This window comes from Melospiza georgiana, chromosome 3, assembly GCF_028018845.1.
Source record: "Melospiza georgiana isolate bMelGeo1 chromosome 3, bMelGeo1.pri, whole genome shotgun sequence".
In the NCBI taxonomy this organism is placed as follows: domain Eukaryota; kingdom Metazoa; phylum Chordata; class Aves; order Passeriformes; family Passerellidae; genus Melospiza; species Melospiza georgiana.
Genome location: NC_080432.1, coordinates 10,971,469 through 10,989,456, shown reverse-complemented (window position 1 = coordinate 10,989,456; position 17,988 = coordinate 10,971,469). Strand labels below are relative to the sequence as shown.

General features: G+C 38.9%; 1 protein-coding gene across 1 annotated transcript; it reads left to right on the top strand.

Annotated features, from left to right (window-relative positions):
- Positions 1-7,676: 7,676 nt before the first annotated feature.
- FHL5 (four and a half LIM domains 5) lies at positions 7,677-16,522 on the top strand. Its single transcript, XM_058020723.1, has 5 exons — positions 7,677-7,838; positions 10,079-10,253; positions 12,518-12,687; positions 14,782-14,968; positions 16,143-16,522. Exons 1-5 carry the CDS (start codon positions 7,680-7,682, stop codon positions 16,292-16,294), a joined length of 843 nt encoding a protein of 280 aa, XP_057876706.1. The 5' UTR covers positions 7,677-7,679; the 3' UTR covers positions 16,295-16,522.
- Positions 16,523-17,988: the final 1,466 nt, after the last annotated feature.

Sequence of the window (17,988 nt, the reverse complement as noted above, 5' to 3'; positions counted from 1 at the left end):
TACATAAATTTGCACATAGATGTCAGTGTTCCAAGTGATCTGTTGTAAGAGAAGACACAGCAGGTGGTCATGTAACACTTAGAGGGAGCAGAAGGAAGGGAAACAAGTCTGTTAAAGAGTACCCAGAGCACATTTTCATGTTGGTTGGTTGTTATGAGCTCTCCTAGAGACCTTTCTCGCCATCTGTCTCAGTTACATCATATAACCAGTTCATTACTGTAAAAATGGTAGAATACAAAGAGTGACACTTCTTTCAGATTTTCTTTACCAGCTTGTATGCTTCATGGTCTGTCTACCCAGCAGATACAATATATGCATATGTACTTTAATATGCTTCTATTGTTATTATGATATCTCTGTATTCCAAAAACAGTGCAACTGCAGAGCATCATTAATGCTAAATATCATAACCATACCTACTGTGTTGTCATCAAAAATCCAGAGTCATAGGTAGAGATCAGGCTGTTTCTAGCTCTCTTCAATGTTTCTGCTTAGCCCTTCTCTCCTTGCTGCCTAGAGAAGCTGTGGATGTTCCACCGTGACAGTGTGGATGGGGCCCGGCTGGATGGGGCTCTGAGCAGCCTGGTCCCCTGGGAGGGGTCCCTGCCCATGGCAGGGGGTTGGAAATAGGTGATCTTTAAGGTCCCTTCCAACCCAGAACATTCCATTATTTCTTGATCCTGCCTCTTGGAATTGCCCATCCTGAAGCCTGTTTTCCCTTGGGAAGGATTGGAGAGTGACACAGCAGTGGTCACCCCAAACATCTCACATATCATGGGAAGATATTTGCAGTGTTACAGTGGCAGTGGCCAGCATTTCTTAGACTGTACAGCAGTGGCTTTACAAACAGTGATTCCTGTTGGTGTGATAAGCAGCCTAGGGCTTCTCTGCAGAGCCACATCACCCCTATTTTCAGAGATGAGCTTGATAAGAAGGTGCCAGCCAAGCCTGAGGGAGCACTGCAAGCAGCAAAACTGGCCTGTGGAATATTTGGCCTGCAAACCAAAATACCTGGAAACAATGATAATTGAAGTAGAGATCTTGCATACCAACACTACTGACAGTAGACTTTACTTTTCCTAAGCTGCAATGCCATCTAACTCATCACCATCTCTTAACAAGGCTGAGACTAGAACATTTTCGATTGGCTTCATTTTAATAAGGTGTCATCCTTTTATTAAAAGAGTTCCACTTCTCAGTTTATATTTTTCCTCAGGAAATTAGGTCAGGTTGACATAGCACAGCTGGAGATAAGAGGAAAAACCACTGCAGCAGATGCTTGATTATCATTTGGGGGATTTCTGTTTGGGTTTGGGGAAGCAAGCATTTCTCTTTTTAAATTGGGTAATGAAAATCCTTTCCAATTTTAGCTTGTTGCTAACAATGCTGCTGATGATGATCGTTATATTTTTGTTCATTTTATTTCTTAAAGCAGTTCTAAGTAGGTCACAGGCTTTTAAATAGCCCTTCTAGAAAAAGCTGTGCTGTGTAGACAGTTGTAGTTATTTAAAAAAATATTATTGTAATTCATGTGATGCACCCCTTCTCACACAACAGAGTAATCTTCATCCACCTTGGTATTCCTGAAATAAAACTTAAGGGTAGGGAAATCTGGTGTCTACAGCTAGGATACCTGCAAAGATGAGAAATTACATTTTCTTTCCCATTAAGATCTTAAAGATTACTTTCAGAATCAGCATTCCCTGTTGAAGTTCTGTTAATTCTTGTTAGTGGCAAGGCTGTTTTGATCAGTGACCTCGGGACGCTCCACTCACCCTTGTACAACAGGTACCATTTCTTGGCTTGTGTCACTTCAGGGAGGTGTGTCCCTGCCAGGTGCTGTCAGAGTATGGCTGAGGTGTTGCTTGGGGCTTTCTGCCCAGCTGTGCAGGCATTTTGTGCAGATGCTGTTCTAGCAGAGATGGTTCCAAAGTGCTCCTCTGATGCTGCTCCCCACCAGTACTCAAAGGGGGCCTAGGGGAAGATGGAGAGGGACTCTTCATCAGGAACTGTAGGGATAGGACAAGGAGTAATGGGTACAAACTGAAAGATGGGAAATTTATTATAGATATTAGGAAGAAATTCTTCACTGTGAAGGGGTTGGGCACTGGAACAGGTTGCACAGAGAAATTATGGATGCCCCACCCTGGAACTTTTCACAGCCAGATTGGATGGGGCATTGAGCAGCCTGGTCTAGTTGATTTGCACAATAGGAATGAACTCACTGGTGGTAGTTTCAGATCAGGACTTCAGTGCATGTTTTCATTTGAAATTTCCACTTTCTGTTTATTGAAACACTTTTTGAAGTATCATTCATGATTCCCTAATCATGGATTGTAGGTGAGTGTCAATGCAAGAAAAGGGTACTTGGAAAGAACAAGCATTTACAAGAGACCAATTTTGTTGTTATGAGAATGCCCCCACTCCTGTTCCAGTGCCCATAAAAGAATACTGAGGGTTTTTGGATACTTTTACCCTCCCTCTTTTGCCATTCAGCAGTGATAAATTTTCTGTAGTCCATCACCTGTAGTCCATCCCCCTGCTGAACCTCATGAGCATCCGGTCACCCCACTCCTCCAGTTTTGGGGAGACCCCTCTGGATAACAGCACATCCATGTGGTGTATCAGCCTCTCCTCCCATTCTGGTGTCATCTGCCAGTTTGCTGTGGGAGCCACTCTGTCAATATGGGAAATACAACTAAGAATAATGACAGGATTTTACATTGAAAGTTACAACAGCTGAATTATTTCATCACTTCATTTTATTCATACATTTGACAGTAGTCAGAAAGGAATGAGCTCCATAATGACACAGGAGAAAACTGTGGCTCTACCAGACTGTGTGAAAACCTGTAAAAATGTGGGTAAAATTATTTCAGAAGAGAAAAAAAAGGAAGAATTTAGATGACTACACCATTTGAGTTTGTGCGGTGTAAACAAAGCAGACAGCAATACCAATTAAGGAAAAAATTACAAAATTCCTGAGATGCTTGATTCCCTAGTTAAGCCATAGCTCTTGCCCTTTTTGCTTGTAGTCAGGGGTGTGTAAACACAGTACAATTCAGTACAAATTACCAGACCAACCTCTAAAATATCTGCTTTGCCTTCATACCCCACCAAAACAGTGTCACTTGTGGCATCTGTCCTGGCTGCTTAAAGGAGAATTTCAGCAGTGAGAGCTCTGCACTCACTCAGATGCTTCCAGGACCTGGTGCTGTATTACTGTCCTGTGCCACAGAGATAAGATAGTTCAGAGTTAGTATCTGTGTCTTCTTTCCTGTAGGTTCTTGGCTTGACTTGATCTGTAATACATGCCCCCAGTTCCTATTGCTTCTCTAACTATTTTTAGAAAAGCAAATATTACAGAACCTTTAATATATGTAAATGCATGAGACAAAAATAGAAATAGGGAAAATAAAGCCAGAAAATTCATGCAAATAAGGAAAATAGCATTAGAAGATTAAAACATGCACTTACCTGAAAATGAGCAATGCCTAGGGCAGCTTGCAGGGATGCAGGGCAGCTTTGATATCATAAAATATCAAATTGTTTTTCTTATCCTTCACTGCTGTTGAATGGATTTTTTTTCCCATCTGTTTTTTTCCTTTGTGCCTCTCTAAGAAGAAGCCTTTTCCCAATAACTGAATGTTCTTAAAGAAAAAGATGATGAAGTTCAATGGCAGGTATATTTAGATTGAGAAATAGTCTATTAGAATTTCCACAAAGTGAAAGATAGAACATTTTTATCTATATGTACATATCTACATCCATATGTATATACTGATTGATTTCTAAGTAGTACAAATGTTTCTGGGTTTTTTATTTTTGTATGTGTGAGGGAGATTAACATATATTTATAGAAAACATCAAGATTAATTATTGAAACATATATGAACCTTCTGGCTCTGCTTTTTGGCTCCAGTGAGGATAAAAGCATTCTTTTCCTGATGGTTCCATGTCTATCAGGATTCACAGCTTCACAACCATGTTCTTACAGCTTTCTTCACAGGAAATCTTCTAGTGCTCTGCATTTTATGGGAAATAATTTGACTCTCCAGAAAGTCCCTGTCCTAATTTGTTGTAGCTAAATTCTATCTCAATCTGCTTTAACAGCAGGCTGACTAGCCAGCTCTTTTTTTTTTGTATTTTCATCTCTTTTATCATTCAGTCCATGAAACAGCTGCATTCTCAAATCTGACCCCAGGGACTCCAATTACAATATCTTCACGTCCTTGGCAACATCTCTCTGTGCCTCCTTGGAATATTCTTAACATTAAAAATGATACCTCATACCCCTGCTGACTAGGTACATAAAAATCAACAGTATTTAGCTTCCAATTTAAGATATTCCAATTTAAATAATAAAATCATCTTTTCCCAAGGAATGGCAACATTGCAGTCTTTCCCTGTGCCTAGGAGTCGAGTTAGCAGCTGGAATGCTGGAGTCAGCGTTTCATTCCATGAGAGTGAATAACATCAGATCTCCAGAGATTTCTTAGCTGACCTTCAAAACACAAAGTCTAGCTTCCAGCAAACTTAAAGTAAACATATTTCTCTAGAGATTAGGATCAAAGCACAAGAAAAACATTCTACTTCACTGCGTGGCCCTCGTACCATTACTTATTTATTGGAGCAAGGATAAGCAGTGCTGGGAGAGACGAGATTCGCCCTTTTGTTGCATTTTCTAATGGCAAAAGTAGTTCTCAAAGGTTATCCATACTTTTGCCAAAAGGTTTGCAAAAAATCTTCGTTCTTTTGCTCACCATTGCTGCTTCATTCCCAAACATGGTCTTTTATGATGATTCATGGTCAAACTCTGAAGACTGTCTGAAGAAAAGTTTGGGACAACTTGAGCCTTTTACTAGAGAAGCAGCCCAAGGACACTCTCAAGCTTTGTCTCCGTTCTTGAGGGTACTTTATTAAGTCCTCAAGCAACAACTGTCATCTGTAGAACAGGACTAATAGCACTTTGCTCCAATATCCATATAGGGGTTTAGGAGGAAAATAGCATTGCAAATTCAGTAGTTCTGAAGTATTACATTAGTGGGTCTTATTTGTGCACACAGCCTGGGCTTCCTGGGACAGACTGACTTCCTGGGGGAAAAAAGTAATAATAAAGAGAATCACTTTTTAAAGAAAATTACTTGGAATGTAGTTTTTGATAACTTACAACCTGATTGACATTCATTAGAATGAAAAACAGAGATGTTTCTACAGATATGGGACAGATGTTTCTACAGATATTTGTTGGAGAGCTTTGTGCAACAAAAATGCTCTATAAGTAACAAAACTTTTCATGAATACCCTGTTTGGATTTTGCTGTTGCCACTTTTAGGCTGAGATGAAGCTCTGTCAGGAATCAGGAGTACTGATCCAGCAGGGAGGGCATCAGAACGGTGGTTCACTCAGGGTTATCCTCCAAGGCAGTTCATTACTTTAATTCCCACTAAAAAAATAAATGAAAATCCTCTGAAACCCAGTTTCAAGCCTGACCTTGACTATGGAGCACAGTTAACCACAAACACTCCTTGATTGTGTCCTTAGACACCAGTTTATACTTCTTCCCCTACAAAGAGCAAAATGCGCAAAACTTAACCTTGGCTTTGGTCATGACTGTGATTGTGCATTAAATGCACTGAGCTCTGCCTGGTTTTATATGTCATGTTCTGTAAATGTACAAACTGATGGATGTAATTTTCTCATATAAATGGGTTTTTTTGTTACACATTCAAATCTCTGTTTGATCTTAAGGAAATGGAAGTCCTGATTCAAGCCCTGTTATATTATTTTTCCAAGGATATCACATAAAACACATCAGAAATATTTTAAGAAAGCATGTTTCCCACTGATCTGAGTTCCAGATTATTTTATTTCCTTACTACACCCTGTCTTGGCTGACAGAGTGTAGTAATATTAAGGGTAGTAGGAAATAAAATATATCAATTCAACTCTAAAGATTTTCAATTTACAGGAGCAACGAATTTTCCAATCAAGTCATTACTTTTGGTCTGAAATTAGTATGACAGCCTTGCTCCCTACCCTCTTTCCAGTGTTTTACTACCACACATCCCAGAAAAGATTAATTAATAAATGCCTGACCTTATGCACTGGTGCCAGTGGAAACCTGCAGTAATTGTTTTTTTGTCACAGCTCAAACAACCATTTTGGTTAAGAGCTTACTGAAGTAAAAACCCAGAAAAAGATTTTATGCCTTTTTAAAGCTGAACCATGGGTATAAGACAGTCAGTGAGTGCATAAAAACAAAGTATGAGGGTGTAACTCTAAGTGGACTAGATGGAGGCTTTGTCATGGCTAAGAACTCCCTCAAATATTGTCCTCTGTATGTTCTTCCTTACTCTCAAGCTATGCATCTGGTTAAGAGGAACTAATTTGCCCTGTTTTTCAAAGTGCAAAAATTTCAGCTGCCCAAAGTCACTGATATGTGAGAGATATTTTAGGATACTTTAGGAGACCTTTCCCAGCCATTTTCAATTCCTCTAAAATTCATGATTGCTGGTGCTGGCTACAGCTGCACCCTTTGAGTTTAATGAAGAGTGCAACCCAATGAGCTCAGCAGATGTTTTTGGGGTTGCTTCACTGTGAACTTTTTGGTTTCTTCTTCCATCATTTCCAAGAATCAAGACCCAATTTTAGCAAAGTGATGATGATCCAACCAGAAATAAGAAGACTGAAATAGGTCTTCATCTCCATAATCCTTAAAACATTCACAATTGCAGATCTATAAGAAGCCAAGGTTTGGATGCTTGTCCAAGCCTCTTTAGCCTGAAAAACTGAAGGATGGGAAATTCATACAACTGACTCTCAATAGATTTGTGGTATTTCCTGCACTTGTCTGGCACAGAAATATAAATTATTTCACGTTATTTTGGTACTGCCAATGTGGAATCGGATCTAGAAATAAAGAAATATGTAAGAAAAAACAATCTTTTCCAACAACAACAAGGAAAACTTTCTTTGAGTTCTGATTTTGCTTGACTTATTGTTTAGTCTATTTTTCTTTATATTTCACTCTATTGCTCTCCAGGGGAATTTGTGCGACCTTACAATGCCACCAAATATTAGCAGCACAGTTGGGATAATGCAAAAAACAGTCATATATCCTGGAGTCCCTTGCCTTCCTTCCATTGGGTCAGGTAGATGTGAGGGTATTTAGAAAAGAAAGGAACAAGCAGAAGGACAGGAGTATCAAGAGAAAGTCAGGAACACACTACAAAGTTCCTGCCTCTTCTCTTCGGCCTTTTAACTCCTCAGTTGGTTTCATTTCTGAATTATTGCTTCTATCTCCATTACCCAATATCTGGATGAACCATATCTCGGAATCCAGTACATAATGCTCATAATGCCAGTAGTTTTACATAGAGAATGTGAAGCTGGCTTCATTTTCAGGTGTCTGACCTGAAACAGTGTTAGAATAAGCTGAAGCAGCCCTCTTGCTCCCCATCATGTAGGTGATACAATTCACAGTATGTGTTGTTAAAGGCTACCATTTTACTGTTGAACAAGCCAGCATTAAGAAATCTAGGGCCCTGCAAATGACCAGGAAATGCCTGTCCAACTTCCACAGGTAATGCGGCGTTACTTAGTATTTGAGCAAGCATCATGCACTGAATTTCCCAATTTTCCCATCTTTTGCAGAGCACATGGAGGGCCCCAGCAGGATGACCAGCAGCCACACAGACTGCCATTTCTGCCTGCAGTCTCTGCGTGGCAGGAAATATGCACTAAGGGGTGAGAACGCTTACTGCGTCCCGTGTTATGACAGCCTGTACGCCAACCCCTGCCAAGAGTGCAAGCTGCCCATTGAGTGCAGCTCCAAGGTACAGATTTGGCTTGCTCTTTTTGTTCCTTGTTAAATTATACACAAATCCAATTTCTTTAGTGGTAGATGTGATACCCACTCCTTTGCATATCCCTGTATCACTGAAGAGACTTAAGCATAGCTGTTGTACATCCCCACACAGCAGAGTGAAACAGTGCTGTTTTCCCTGAATAGGAAAGCTCTGGGGTCAAAGATGAGGAAATCTGCACGTGCATATACCCCAAGCACACAGCAAGGCTGTGTGGACCTCAGCTGGGCTCCATCCTTCACCTCCAGCCACCCACTGGCTGCAGAGGCTGCACAGTGCTGGGGGGTGATAGGGTGGGTGGTGTAATTCAGTGTATCAGGTTGATTGACACCTTGGAATTTCTGATATGTGCTCATTGAAAAAATATTTTGAGCATTGAATAAATTGCTTTTACTGTAGGTGTTGACAAGCAGATGCCAAGCTGAGAAGACAACATGTTTATAGTTTGCATATTCTCTCTCTTTTGGAAATGAGGGTTTTTTATTTCTGTTTAATTCTGTGCTTACCTTGCTCATCTCACAGGTGGTGTATCAGTGGTAGTGTTTCTGACCTTGTCTTTCCTTTCACCTCTCCATTTTTTACAATACTAATTAATAATTCAATTTCCTCTGTGGTCTTTGACAGGGTTTCTAGTACCCCCTACTTCAATTTAGAGGACGTATACTTGACATTGAATTTTAAGGTCAAATGTAACCTATCAAAAGGCATTTGTTTTGCCAAGTCCAGTGTGTACTGGCCACCTTCTCCCCATGCTCTCTTTGCCTATGTTCCTTAGAAATAAAAGGACACAAAGATATTGAAATAAACCTCTTGGAAGGCTTTCCCAGCCCAATCACATCAAGGTACATAGTGTGCATACAGGAATCATCCAAGGGAAATGCTGATTTGGATGAAGACACTCCTCAAAGTCTCATCAGCATTTCACTCACAGTGTGAGTAAACATGTAGCACCCGTCAGATTCAACAGGAGAGCACATGCTTTGAGTTCACTTAATTTCACCTTTAAAATCAAAAATTAAATCAGTGACAAGATTACTATTGTTGAAGATCATAAACAAAAAGCCAGGTCTTTGGACTGAGTGGAAGGAGAAAATAGGAGAAAAAAGCAGACAAAGGAGTGCACCTGGCTAGAGACATCTAGAAAAGTGGCACACAGAGATCTACAGCTGATTGTCTCACCTCTGCCAAGGGGACAGAGCTTGGCGTTTTCCTCTCCTCCTCACCCAGTCCTTGCCTGGGGCTGCTCTGAGCTGACAGCCTGGTTCCTGCAAGGTTCAGAGTGCTAACTAAAGCAAATGAAAATGCTATGTGCTCAGCACCTCCTGAAACCAAGCATGGCACTTCTTTTATTTTTAGCGCTTTAAAAGGCAGGGGCATGATCAAGGAGAACAATGAGATTGGATTTGTGCCCTTTTGTGTTTCTTACTTATAAAAGAGCCCTGGAAGGGTTTATTTTTTAAGCTGGGAAGGTTTTTGGGAGGTGCATTTTTCCCTTGCTTTTCTAACTGTGGGAAAATTAAATCTGCTGTTTGGTCTTTTTTTGAATTCTTAGTCAGGATCTCATACATATATATCATTAAGCTCTTTCATATACATATATATTGTTAGCTCTTTACACCCTTAAGCCCACTGACTCTTAAACTTTTTTCTGTCAAGTTTTCAGAAGGATTTATGTCAGATGTAAACAAAAGCAATGATTTTTTAAAATATTACTAACAATCATTTTGTTCTCAATGAGATTTTAATTGCTTGTTTTCTGACAGCTATTAGAATTATGTCATGTCAGCTGGAAGAAGAAATAGGAACATTGAAAATACATAAGGTTCACTTCAAATTCTATAGAATATGGGCTTCCTCTCCAGTGGTCTGTGCACATTAAAAATGTTGATCACTTGTTTCCCCTTGAAAGACACCTGTAATATATAACATGATTCTTCCAATAAAAACATACCTCTGTGTTACATAAGGAAGGACATTCTGCCAAAGCAGCTCCCAATGGCCTCTGAAAGAGATCTACACAACAGTCACAATGTCACAAGAGTCACAATGTCACAACAGTGACATTGAGCACCTGCACCTTTCCTGAGCACACTTCTGGTTGGATCCACCACTGCAATACTTTTCCTTTTTCGTTTTAGTTCTGGAAGGAGCAGAAGGATAAAAGCACTGTAAATAAATGTTTTCACTAACATGAAGTTACTTTCTCCAAGGATCTGGCCTACAAAGGCCGCCACTGGCATGAGGGGTGCTTCAGGTGTGCCAAGTGCAGTCGCTCACTCGTGGAGAAACCATTTGCTGCCAAGGATGAGGTCTTGCTGTGTACTGAGTGCTACTCTGATGAGTATTCATCCAAATGTTTTCACTGCCAGAAGACCATTATGCCTGGTAAGATAACAGGGGCCCTTTACTGAGAAATGGAACCACATTTTTAATGATACCCTCCTCTGGAATAACCAAGCTATGAGGTCCTTGACTTTCAGAACAGCTTGGAGGTGACTACTCTTCCTTTATGAGTAGCATTCTCCCATCAGTGGAGAGAAGGCAGGCAGACACTGCTGATCTACCACTGACAGGTCTTATGAATCCTTATAAAAATATTAAGAGTTCAATGCAGGGCAAAATGTGTTCATGTGATGTCCTTGATTTTGTTGCAGTTCTTAGGAAGCATATCCTGCTGTCAGCATAGGAAGACAAACTGAGGTATTGTGAGCAGAAGTGCCACATTAGACAAGTCATCTGCATGTTTTCCATATTGAACAGACCCTGTGCTTGTGTTCTTTATACTAGTGCTTTCACTCAGAAATATGTTTTATTTAAATTGTCAAAACATGACAATATGCTTTCAAATCATTAGCAGCATTTTTACTAAAAGGAATACAAGTCCATTTTACAATATTTTCCATGTTTACAATAGGCCTACTTCCTGCCATTAGCACTCTTGAAAATTCTGCACTTCACACTAAGCTGCTTCTCAGCTTTTGATTGTATCTGTCCAGGACCCACTCTAGACTTTTCATTTCTACCACATCAGTAAAGCTCTTACAGCAGAGTATGACCCAAAAGCTGCCTCTTCACAGGCATCTGAGAGAAGCCACAGCACCATTTGTTGCAAAAGGAAGCTGCTTGCTTGGGAAAGTGGGTCCCTAGCTTTTGGAACAGAGAACGTCAGTAAATTTGGCAGTGACGTTGGAATTTTATTTTTCAGTATATCTTAATGCCGAACAGTAAGATCCAGGCTGTGCAAAATTATAGTCTTACTATTGGTACTAGATTACTCAGGTTGTATTCAACTTATAACACTAATTTGGATTTTTACAGTTTGTTTCCTTTTCATTACAAGTAAAAATCTGCATTAATGGAAACAAATATTGTAAAAATACAGTTGTGTTCATTTAATGGATTATAAACTGCCTAAATTGTACATAGTTTACAAAAATATTGTCAAATAGGCACACCTCACTAGATTTAGTAAAAAAAATGCCAGAATACACTCAGGTTTGCATCATTATCTTCTGGTATAAATCCATGCTGCTTGTTTTGTCACAGAGTGTAAATCCTTGCAGCAAGTGCCCAAAGGTGTGAGAAACACTGCAACAGAGGCATGGGAATGCCAGCCAGTCTCTATATCATTGACTTCCTTCTCATCAACTTGCTAGCTCTGTGTTGAAAAGACATAGTGGTGAAAGACAGTGAAATTGCCTTCTGATCACTGGGATGAAGCTGCAAACCTTTTGTGTCTAAATACAACCAGCAGCTTCTCCACTGGCCCCACATTTCAGGAAACAGGCACAGTGGGATTAATCAGATATAGCAGCAATCCTCTTCCTCATGTGGAAAGGATGGAAAAGCACCCTGCACCTCTCTGTGCAGTCTTATCTACCTACAGATAGGAAGCTGACGATGGAGATCCACTGGAAAAGCTGCTCCCAGATATATGTGCATATCTTACACTTATGTTTTTATATCAAGATTGGACACCTGTACACAGAGATAAAAGCTCTGAGACTCCTCTGACAAACATTTAACTGAGCAGCTTTCTGTCCTTATGCTGTATCAAAAGCATGTAGTTAAATATGATTAAAAGAATTGCTGGTCTAGGACAGAAATGGTGAGCTACAGGAGAAGGCAGTGTAATATCACAGAAGGCAGTGTTCTATCACAGAAAAAATATTTACTTTTAGAAAGTTGCCAATTTAAGCTGATTAATATAAATAATGCATTTATAAGTGAAGGAGCCTTAGTTTAAGAAAGATAGAAGACAGGACAATAATAAATGTACGAAACATCCACCAAATTAATTTCTAATTAATAAAATTGCTGTGTACCTGAACATTATCACTGAGTTGGCTGGTTTGAGAGAAACTGAGCAATTTAAGCATAATAAAAAAAAAACAAACCCAAAAATTCATATAAGAACTCGAAAAATCACAGCTTAGGCAATTCAGCACATCTTTTGGCAGATGAATATATGGCACTGAATGTGTTCTTGAAATTTCAAGTGCATTCTTACAAGCTCTATTAATTTGAAGATGTTTTCTTGGGTTATCTGATGCTGAGCTAGAAGGTTCAAAAACAAGAGCATTCCCAACATTTAAAACCTATATTACAGGGCTATATCTGAGAGGATTGTTCATTTTGGTTTTTTTCAGGTTCACGTAAAATGGAATATAAGGGAAGCTCCTGGCATGAATCCTGCTTTGTTTGCCAGTATTGTCAGCAACCATTGGGAACAAAACCATTAATCACCAAAGACAATGAGAATTACTGTGTGCCCTGTTTTGAGAAGCAATTTGCTCACCATTGTTATGCTTGCAAAAAGGTAATTAAACACACAATGCAAATAATGCCCTAGTGAGGCAATATTGCTTATGGGAGAAAGGGCTGGATCACGTCAAACGTGTGGTGAGCTAAGAGTAAGATCAGGATCTTCCCACTGACACTGGACACTGAAAGGCGACTGTGGCACTGTCTGCTGTCCACTCTTGTTAATCTAAGACTGATTATATCTGAAATAATCTTATTTGCAAACAAATGCTTTGGGTTTCTTTAGTTATTGATTGTGATTTTTAGCAAAGGTTAAATGGAAAGTTATATAAAACCCTTCTTTCCTGATTTTGCCTTTGTAAACACGCCTCTCTTTCCATTGTTTTTCAGATGTATTCATATGCATAATTAGCCACCTGAACTGAGCAAATCATCCACAATCTTGACTATTTTTTCTTGAAATGTATCAGGCAATTAGCAGATCAAGTAACATTCAATTGTGATAACACCAGTCAGGAGTCCCACTGATGCAATATGTGATGATACCCTTGTGGGTACCAGAAAGCTTGATTTGATTTCTTCTTTCCCCCAAGCACAGATAAATCAATTATTCCCTCCCTTGATTTCTTATGTTTTAAGATTGTCTCTTGTTGATGAAAATACTCAAATCATCACACTATTTCAGTGTGATATTTTCCTCTAGGGAAATGTTTTAAGCTGGTTTTTAGGGCAGAATTTTACTTAATCTTTAGTACCTGCATCACTCTGGAAGCTTTTTTTTTTCCACTTCATCAAATAACTTATAATTTCCTGTAGTTATGTAATGATTACCTGTAAATCTCTACCTCTAACAAAAGCTTTTAATTTCAGGAAAATATGCTGCCTACTTTTTTCTTCAGTAGCTAAACTTCAGAAAGTACTTTTATATATTCCCAAGTCTTTACATCTAGCCTTTAACTTGCATTAAATGAACACATAGCAATTGTAGTAATTATGCTCAATGTTTATTACAGGCATTGATATTAGCACCACCTACATGAAATAATCAGGATTTGCTTCTTTAAAATTCCAGGAATGCAAATAGTCCCCCTACATATTAGCTAAAGCCATTTTATTTCTGAAAATTGCATCAATTCCCATGCATGAGAATTGAGCCCAAATATATTAAATTGCCAAACTGAATCTTGAATTTTTGTCAGCAAATTTTAGATTTTAATGCTAAAGCAAACGTAACCACAAAATAGCCCAAAACTGGAATGTTAAAGGGATTGGAAAATATTTAAATCTCTTCATTGCTTGACACGAGCCCATATTATTCTTGATTTTCCTGAAGCTGTATTCTCCAGGGAAATTTGATGATACCACTATTTTTTACTTAAGTTTCTTCAACTTTTTCTCCTGTTCCAACATTATTCATTCATTCATTCACTCATTCATTAATTCTCTGTCATGCGTGTGACTTGATAGTAGAAACACTATCTTACAGCTCATCTTTATAGAAATTTCTCTGTACAGTCTCTCACAAATTCTGTGAAACCAGCTCCTTGCCACACATATGGGAGCCACAGAACAACTGGAAATTTCCCACTTCAGAAATACCCAGTGCAAAGCTGTGAGTGTATTGCTGGCAAAGAGAAGTTGATGACACTGATAAACCTGATTTTTTTCTTCTGCTGACTGTGTAGCTCACCTTTCTGTTTTACTTCTGTTTCTTTACTGTCTTCCTATTTAAAATATTGTTGCACTTGAGAGACAGCAAAATACTGGCTGGAGATTAACTATTATCTCAGCATCAGTTCTCTCACCCACTGCCTATCACTGAGAATTTCTCTTCTGAGAGCATGCCTGATTCTAAACACTTAGCTACAGTGTAATAGAAAAATTTCATTTAAAGATAACACACTTATTACAAATTATGAGGTTGTATTGTGATAGAAAATTGAAAATAACAAACCAGTAGTGTATTGAATTCAACTGCAGATTAGTTAAATGGATAATCCAGATGAAAAAAAGTTGATGTGACCACACTTTCTTCTCTTGTGCATGTTGGAAGACAGAAAACAAGTAGAAGTACTTATGAAGGACTGGACAATCCTTCATGATCCACACCTTTGTTTCTTTGCTCTGCCCTTGTTTGTCTATATATTAGGTTATAACTTCTGGAGGAGTGGCCTACCATGACCAGCCTTGGCATAAAGAATGCTTTGTGTGTGCTGTGTGTAACACTCAGCTGTCTGGACAAAGATTCATTTCCAAAGATGAGTACCCATACTGTGTAGACTGTTTCAGCAAATTTCATGCCAAGAAGTGTGCTGCTTGCAAGAAACCTATTGCAGGTGAGTCTCGTCTTCTAGAAGGGACCAGACACAAATTAATCATCAAAGAAGACTTTCACTTTAGGAAAAAAAAACATTAAAATTATTCCCATCATAATGAGGACTGAAGGAGTTAACTATCAGAGAGACTCTCTCTGTGTCTTGCTAGGACATACTGATCACACATGTTCCCTAAGAGATGAGGAATGCTTTTATGTGCCCAAAGGCATTGTTTGATGTAGTGTTTTCTGTGGAAAATTCCTCCTTAAGAATATTTTAAAAAGTGCATTTTTTTGCTCTTCCCAGGACAGTACATACAAGCCCCTCTGTGATTTCTTCAGTTTTGTTTTTAAATGCAAATGTGATCAAACTGAACACAGATTAACTGCCTGCTGGTAAGGCACACCTGTCAAATTAGAAAGCTTGCCAAATGCAGCAGAGCTCTGTTTCATGAATCCTTGTATACTTATATATGATTTATATTTAGACATGTGTGTCACTGGCCTATGATAGTTGGAGTTTTCTGAGAGCATTTGCTGGTGCTCTGCACTTTAATCCTATTATGTGTGGAGTCAGCTGTTGAAAAGTAATTCCTGATTCTTACAGGAGCATGCTGCACATGTCATTGGACAACGAAATCATTGAATACCCAATCCCGTGTGCATGACTTAAAAAATACCCAAACCACAAAACAACAGCAAAAAAAAAAAAAAAAGCATCAAAACTATTCAAATTCCCCCAGTCTTCAAGATTTTATTTCAGATAATTCTGCTAGGAATCCCATTCTCAGGTAATTTCCAAATGAATCTATCTGGAAGAAACTTAATTATTAAATTTCATTCAGAGTTGTACAGAAACTATACAAATATGGCAAATAATTTCCATGAGAGTTTGTTGGGAAGATCAGCAAACCTGAATGGACATTATGATAAACCCATTGTGTTCAGATCTCATAATGGGATATGCAAGCAAGTGACTTGTGGCTTTGCTTGAAATACTTCCTACTGTTTAAATTTTAAAGATATTTTTCAATTCAGCCAATAAAAAACATTTCACGCTATGAATTTTTGTTCATTTTCCCGTTCACTGTATGAATGACAACCTGATCACACATCAGAAAGTCATCTGTTGCATTACTGAACCAGAAATACTGGATTCAGATCTTCCTTTTTTTTTTTTTCATACTCTCTTTCAGCTCTGGGAAGTGCCAAATACATCTCATTTGAGGAGCGCCAATGGCACGGGGAATGCTTTAGCTGCACAAAATGCTCTGTTTCCCTGGTGGGCCAGGAATTCCTCACTCGGCAGGATGACATCCTTTGCCACAAATGTGGCTCTGCTTCATAGTTCTGTGGAAAGCTGTACAGCTGCAGTATTCCCACTCTGTAGCAAGGTAGTTCATTGGTCTGCTGTAAGAAAACCAGATAGGAGGTACTAGAGTTATTTAGTCATTCAAGTAACTTTCCAACAGGAGTTTAACATCATCATAATTCTCAATTTCTTATAAACAAAAATTAAACAACTGCCCCATACTGGTTAATAAAACAATGCAGAAAAGATTTGTATATATTTTAAGCCTAACTCCAGTATGTTTTCCTTGTAACACACTGCACTCTGCTGTTAGAAGCTTAAAAATTAATCTTTTATCACCTCTGAATCAAGAAGGATTGTGAAATGTCTGTTTGGCATATGAATAATGATGAGGCATTAGCACTGACTCACAGATGCAGATCTTCCTACAGAAAGCTGGGAACAAGCATTTTTCTCTTGGATCATAACATTGAAGAGAACACCTTGTAAATATTATATTCTTCCATACTTTGGGCTAAAAAGATGCTGACAAAGCAGACAGAAATTGTGAGTAGGAGATGCTTTCACATTGAGGAGTGCAGTCAGAAAGGCCCATTCCATGGGCCAATTCAATAGAAAAAAGGTCACTTTCCTTCCCTTACTGGGATTGCTACCCAAAGAAGTCACCCAAAACACTAAAGTGCAGGCCCTTTCCCAAAACTGGGTAACTGTACTTAATTCTTTAGTCATAGCTGCTCTAGAACATAAATAAACCCATATTTTCAGCTACTGCAAGAGGTAAGGAAAGCCCAAGATTTAATAGTGCTGATGTACATTTTCCCATAACAAATATGCCTTAAGACTTTGTTTCCTCTGTTTTTGCTATACCTTCAATACAGGCCTAAAATATACTTTTTTATTAGTTGACTGAAGAGCCAGCTCTTAATGGTCTATTTAACCTCGTACTTTCCTTCATTCAAAACTGCTTTGCCAGCAATTGAAGCCCTGGTAAGGACCTTACCTGCTTGGTCTTTGATTCACAGTTCATTCCTTGTAAATTCCTTCATGTAAATTCCTTCATGTAAATTCCTGCTTGTAAATTCCTGCATGAGGACAGCAGACTATCCACTCTCCAGAACCAATTCCTGATTAATTTCACCATTAGCCTCATGTGTTTTTTAACAGCATGTCAAGAATTAGTAATTGTCATTGCAAGCCAGGCAGCTTTTGCTTGCAGTACAGGACCTTAGTTTCCAAGTAGCCAGCCTTTATATCTGCTTGCTGAGCTCCAGCACTCAAATATCTACTGTTAAAGGTCATCCAGAACTGAGTTACAAACATCTATCTGCCCCTTCTTCCACAGTGTGTGTTGCAGTGCCACTGTGGACGGAGCAGTGATGTTGGAATGGCAGGTTCTGCCCTGTCCAGCAGAGTCTGAGTCCTCATCTTGGGTGCCCATAAGTCATTCTTCTTCAGACTCTGACCTGGAGTGCATAGAGTTATTTGGCTGACTTGAGTGACCTTTATTCATATTGAGGACAGCCATTATTTTAGGTAGAAAAGTGGGAAAAAAGGAAGAATATGTGTGCATGGCTAAGCCAGAGCCAAAGTGCAGTGGCATAAAATCAATATGGATAATGACTGACCAATGACTACACAGCAGTGTGTTGTCAGTCGATAAAATATTGATCTTTTGCTCTATATGGTGTTAATTTTTGGTTTTCATTTTCTTCTTTCATGGCAGCTTTTAT